Source organism: Macaca thibetana, chromosome 7 (genome assembly GCF_024542745.1).
Source record: "Macaca thibetana thibetana isolate TM-01 chromosome 7, ASM2454274v1, whole genome shotgun sequence".
NCBI classification, from domain to species: Eukaryota; Metazoa; Chordata; class Mammalia; order Primates; family Cercopithecidae; genus Macaca; species Macaca thibetana.
Genome location: NC_065584.1, coordinates 98,230,840 through 98,236,839, shown reverse-complemented (window position 1 = coordinate 98,236,839; position 6,000 = coordinate 98,230,840). Strand labels below are relative to the sequence as shown.

At 53.0% G+C, this 6,000-nt stretch overlaps 1 protein-coding gene across 1 annotated transcript in view; it reads left to right on the top strand.

The window, feature by feature from the left end:
- The first annotated feature begins 233 nt into the window (after positions 1 to 233).
- Positions 234 to 6,000, top strand: part of ST8SIA2 (ST8 alpha-N-acetyl-neuraminide alpha-2,8-sialyltransferase 2) — a 76,503-nt gene continuing 70,736 nt past the window's right edge. Inside the window, exon 1 of the mRNA XM_050798047.1 lies at positions 234 to 556. Within this exon, the coding sequence (XP_050654004.1) occupies positions 459 to 556 (98 nt within the window). The 5' untranslated portion in view covers positions 234 to 458. The remainder of the gene's footprint in view (positions 557 to 6,000) is intronic.

The following is a 6,000-nucleotide window of genomic DNA, read 5'->3' as shown; positions in this document are numbered from 1 at the left end:
GCTCAGTACCCGGTCGTTCGCGGTGGCCAGAGCCCAGCCTCTCTAGGCCAGGAGTGGCAGCCTCCGGCTGCATCCCCGCGCCCTCGGGAGCTGAATAAAGCCAGGCGGGAGAAGCAAAGGCTAGCAGGTCTGGACGCTGGAGTTGGTGGGAGGAGGCGAGCAGAGGCGCGGAGCAAAGCTGTCAAACTGCGCGCGGAGCCGGGCGCGGGGCGGGGGAAGGGAGAGGAGGGAGGGAGGGGCAGGCGGGAGCCGAAAGGGAGCGAGCGGGCTCGCCGCGCCTGAGCAACCCCTGCCTGTCGCTGCCGCTGCCGCTGCCGCCGCCGGCCCGGACTCGCCCCGAGCGCAGGGTATCTGCCCAGCTGCGCGCGGCGCGCGGAGGCTCCGGCGTCCGCCGCTGCGCCCTCCCGCCCCTGCTCCTCGCGCCGGCCCGCGTGGGTCCCGGCGGACGCGAACCCACCATGCAGCTGCAGTTCCGGAGCTGGATGCTGGCCGCGCTCACGCTGCTCGTGGTCTTCCTCATCTTCGCAGACATCTCAGAGATCGAAGAAGAAATCGGGTAAATAGCTGCGCCCAGGCCCGTGCCACGAGACCTGGCGGGATCTCTCCCTCCTTCCCTACTCTCCACCCTCCGACCCCCTTTGTGTGCGCCGCGCCCCCACCCCACTCGGTAGCTCCGCTGGAGAGATAGGGACGGCTTGGCAGAAGGTAGCGGTGACAGGGGCCCGGGACGGTTTGGGGAGAGGAGGGTGGGGGCGCGGCTGCCGTGGGGTGTCCCCGGGCGGGGCTCACGGGAAGCCCCCAGCTGGCCCGCGTCGGGAAGCGGGCTCGCCCACCCTGCCCCCCTGCCTGGCGTGTCCAAGCGCAGTGTCGCCGGGGTCGAGGGAGGGCGCCGGGGAGTGTCTCCGGCGGGCGGAGGGGCCGAGAGTGGAGGGAGGCAGGAGTTTCTTTGTCTCCGGCACGGCCGCTTTCTCGCCTTGGCAAAGTGGGCAGGGGGCGCGCAGGGATCTCTGAGCTGGGGGAGGGGTTCCCCGGGACGGAGCGGAGGGCGGGGGCTCTGCATGGGCTACAGGGAAGCCGAATGTCCCCTGCACACACAGACAGGCACACGCGCCTCCCGCCGGCCCGGGAGCCCGGCGTAGGAGCTGGCACCACTAGAGAAGGGCTCGCATAGCTGGACTGAGACCCCCGCCCTCGCCTGGCTTTGGACGTTCAGCCAAGCCACGGCGACCCCGGCGACCCTGGGTTCCTGCGCGCTCGCAGCGCGGAGACAGAGACATTTCGGGAAAGTCTGTACTGCCGCCCGGTGGGCTTCTGGGCCCTCAAGCGGACGATCTGACCCTTTTTTCTCCCGACCTCGCCAGACGTAGGGCGGGACCGCGAGCCCGGATCCTCCCGGCTCCGGACTTCCTGGAGCGCGCACTTGAGGCTCGGGACGCACCAGCTGTGTGTCCCAGAGGCTGAGACTCGCGCCCCGCCCCGCAGCCTTCGGCTCGTCGGGGCGGGCCGTTCTCCAGAACCTCCAAAGGGCGGTAGACGACAGGTGGGGAGGCACCCAGCGTTCTGAGGAGGCCCGAGGAGACCTTCCTGCCCCTGGGTAAGGGGAAGGTGAGGTCTCAGAGAGCGCAGAAGGTCTCTTCCTCTGTGGGATTTGTGCCCTGCCAGGCGCTCTTCTCGAGTCCAGCGCCGCGTGCGCCCCGCCTTTGTCCCATTTGTTACTTCATTTGTTATCTGTGCTAGTTGAGGGTCCGCCACGCTGTCAGACCCTCAAATGGGAGATGCCAGTGTTGGGCCCAAGCAGGATGCCGAGGCCCCAAGGACCAAAACTTGGGACAAGTGCCGCTTCCTGCTCTCATTTTCTCCCCGCCCCTGCCCTGCTCCCCGCCCTTGGCCGTCTCCCGGGAATTCCTTCTGTGAACTCCACTGGGCTTCAGGAGCCCCTCTCCCTGCTTCTGTCTCCTCTCATTCTCGGTTTCCCCAAGAGCTCTGAAAACTTTCCCAAATGCTATGCAGTTAACACACAACGTGCCACCATCTCCCACGCAAAGATAAACATGCTACTTTTCATAGCTGTTCGCCTCAGAAACGTGGATCGGAAAGGAAATCGGGCAAGACACGTCTTGGGGTAATGGAAGATGCGGTGAGAAGGGCCTTCCTCTGGGCTCTTCGGCTTCTTATTCCTGATGTGGGCACTGCCTGGCCCAGATCACTTGCTGATCTTTGCCCATGTGAGAGGGAAGGCACGGCGCTGCCCATTGTTCTGCTATAAAAACACAAGTGCTGTGGTCATCCAGGCACCCCTAGGTCAACCATTCACTGAATTCTTAGCAAATACCTTCCACATGCTGGGAACTTTTAATTTTTTTTTTTTTTCTACTAAAAGCATTCAAATTTCCTTTTATTTATTTATTTTTTTATTTTTTAATTTATTTATTATTATTATACTTTAAGTTGTAGGGTACATGTGCATAACGTGCAGGTTTGTTACATATGTATACTTGTGCCATGTTGGTGTGCTGCACCCATCAACTCGTCATTTACATCAGGTATAACTCCCAATGCAATCCCTCCCCCCGCCCCCCTCCCCATGATAGGCCCCGGTGTGTGATGTTCCCCTTCCTGAGTCCAAGTGATCTCATTGTTCAGTTCCCACCTATGAGTGAGAACATGCGGTGTTTGGTTTTCTGTTCTTGTGATAGTTTGCTAAGAATGATGGTTTCCAGCTGCATCCATGTCCCTACAAAGGACACAAACTCATCCTTTTTGATGGCTGCATAGTATTCCATGGTGTATATGTGCCACATTTTCTTAATCCAATCTGTCACTGATGGACATTTGGGTTGATTCCAAGTCTTTGCTATTGTGAATAGTGCTGCAATAAATATTCACAATAGGAACTTTTAATTTTTAAAACGCAATCAGGAGATCACTTTGCACATAATGTTGAACTTTCTTGCCAAATGCACGGTGAAGCCTGCGCTCCCCACATCAGGTTGTTCCCATATATGTACACACCCCTGGGACTTGTTTCACTTGAGGGCTCTCTACTTCTTTTTATCCTGTCTCTGTTGGGCCAATCCTAGGAAACAACTGTCAAACAAGTCTGATGTGTCACCTCCTGTGGCATCTTCCTTCCCTCTCGTCCCAGGCTGACCACTGGCTTGACCAGTCCTGACCAGGCCTGAGACACCCCCTCTCCCAGGCTGATGTAGCTGCCTTAGAACAACACTACACATGCCTTTCGACTGGGACAGGCACTCTAGCCTCACTCACCGTCAGCCCCACACGTGTTTAATCCAGAGGAATGGAGGCATATTTTGGGATTCACCATGGCTGGAGAAGGAAAGACACGGGCAGAGCATGGGAATCCCAACAGCACCTTCTGCCTGCTTACAAGTGAGGGTTTTTTTTGTTTTGTTTTGTTTTGTTTTGTTGTTTTTTGTTTTGTTTTGTTTTGTTTTGTTTTTGAGACAGAGTCTCACTCTGTTGCCCAGGCTGGAGTGCAGTGGCGCGATCTTGGCTCACTGCAACCTCTCCCTCCCGGGTTCAAGCAATTCTCCTGTTTCAGCCTCCCGAGTAGCTGGGATTACAGGCACGTGCCACCACACCAGGCTAATTTTTGTATTTTTATTAGAGATGGGGTTTCACCATGTTGAAAATCTCAGGTGATCTGCCCACCTCAGCCTCCCAAAGTGCTGGGATTACAGGCATGAGCCACCCCTCCCGGCACAAGTGAGGTTTTATCACTAAATTCATTCTTGGAATTACCTCAACTTTGAGCAGCTGGGCTCAGCGCCCAATAAGAGCCTTGGCACAGTGGCCAGTGAGGGGCGTCAAGAGGGCTCCGCCTTCCTCACCATATGTCTTCCTGGAGACCTGGAATCATACTTAGGAACACGAGTCTGCTGCACCTCCATCCCCAACTTGCTCTGGACCTGTGCTAGGGAGGATTACAGATGATCTGCCTGTGTTGGCCCCTGGGAGAAAGCAATGGCTCTGTAAAAGGATGGCTGTTTCTGGGAAGTAATGAACAGTGGGACCCTGTGATCTGTTAGGAAGGAAGGAAAAATAGAAGGAACCGCTTTTGGGGGTAACTTTTTCAAGGATTAGGGAACTTTAAAAAGTGAAAGAAGAAAGTAAATCACATGTGTATTGTCTGGAGGAATAAAACTGAGATTTAGTTTTCTGAAGCTCTTGATTCTTTTTTGTAAAATGAGGCTTTTAATGTGGTGGTCTCAGAGGTCCTGTCCTGCCTGAAAAATTATGCGCCATGAATTAAGGGGCAGGACTTTCTTTGAGGGGAGTTTTCTGAGACACACATCTCTTTTCCTTAGTGATTATTTTCAAAAGTTCCATTTCTGACTCTCTTGCTCTCATTCAGCTGGAGCTGAATAAGAAAACAAAATGTAGAAAGATAAGTTCTCTACAAAGCACCTAGAGAGTCCTGCCTGGTAGCCAAGGAGTGAATTCAAATTCTAAGTCAGAAATTGGGTGGAGCTTTCGTAAAACAGCCCCTGATCAACTCATGCACGCTCCCAAGTTTTAGATCCAATTCGACCAAGTTGTAAGCTAAAATCTTCTGCTTGTTTCTTGGGCTTTAATCTTGATGTAAGTTCCACTAGGGGACTGTGAGGCATCGCTGTCTTGCTCATCATGGTGTCCATGGAACTGGGGACACAAGGCATTCAATAAACATCTGTTGGATGAATATTTTCCTGAGTCTGGCCCAATGATGGGCACACACGGCATCCTTGGGCAAAGTTGCAACTCAGAGCTGGCCAGGAACGGTGGCTCATGCCTGTAATCCCAACACTTTGGGAGGCTGAGGCAGGTGGATCACCTGAGGTCAGGAGTTCAAGACCAGACTGGCCAACATGGTGAAACTCCATCTCTACTAAAAATACAAAAATTAGCCAGATGTGGTGGCAGGTGCCTGTAATCCCAGCTACTCGGGAGGCTGAGACAGGAGAATGGCTTAAAACCTGGGAAGTAGAGGTTGCAGTGAGCCGAGATCACGCCACCGCACTCCAGCCTGGGCAACAGAGTGAGACTCCATCTCAAAAAAAGAAAAAAAAAAATTAAAAAAAAAAGAAAGAAACTCACTGAGCCTTGGGACAGGAAGAGAGCATAAGCTCTCCCTGTAGAAACCTTTCCTTTTTATCAATTAGGGTAAATTTGACATTGAGAAGTAACATCACTAATCTGAGATCACAGCCTGGCTGGTTTAGGGCAGGGCAGGCTTGCACAGGTCTCCTCTTTTGTAACCCAATGCACTAATCCTCATACTAGTTCCTCTACTCATAAAGGAATTACAGAAATCTTGTTAAAGAGAAGTTGAGTAACTAGTAATGATAACAATAGCAATTATGACAATGGTGAAGATGATGATCATGGTTAGCATTTACTGAGTGCTTCCTAAGAGTCAAGAGCTATTCCAAGTGCTTTATAGGTGTTAACACATTCCAGCCTCATGGTAATCCAGTGGTCACCTACCAGTGGCACTGTTTGTAGAGCTCTGTGAGCCAGATGCTATGCTAACTGCTTTCAAACATGTTTGCTGGATCCTCACCACAACCCTCTAAGGTAGGTACCATTTCTATCGCCATTTATTGATGAAGAAACTGAGGCCTGGAGAGGTTGTATACCCTGCTGATAAACTTGTGATAAAGCAGCTGTATGGAAGGCCAAAACCCATGCATGCTCTTGACCATCATGCTAGACTGCCCTGTCCTCTTGAGTTATTTTTTTCACCCTGAGCTAATATTAGGGAATACATCTGAAGACTAACTCATCCCTGGTGGTTCTTCCAAAGGCCCAGAGTTTTCCTGAGAGCCTGGTCTGGCCTTAGTAGTTGCTCCATCAGACATTTAGAAAGAGAGAAGGTGAATGAGGAGGACCAGAGGAGGACTCTGAGCACATCTCCCCAAAATGTCCCTCTAGTCCAGCTAAGTTCAGTGCCATGCTGGAGGACAGAATGGCATTAACCCCAGCTTGTTACACAAG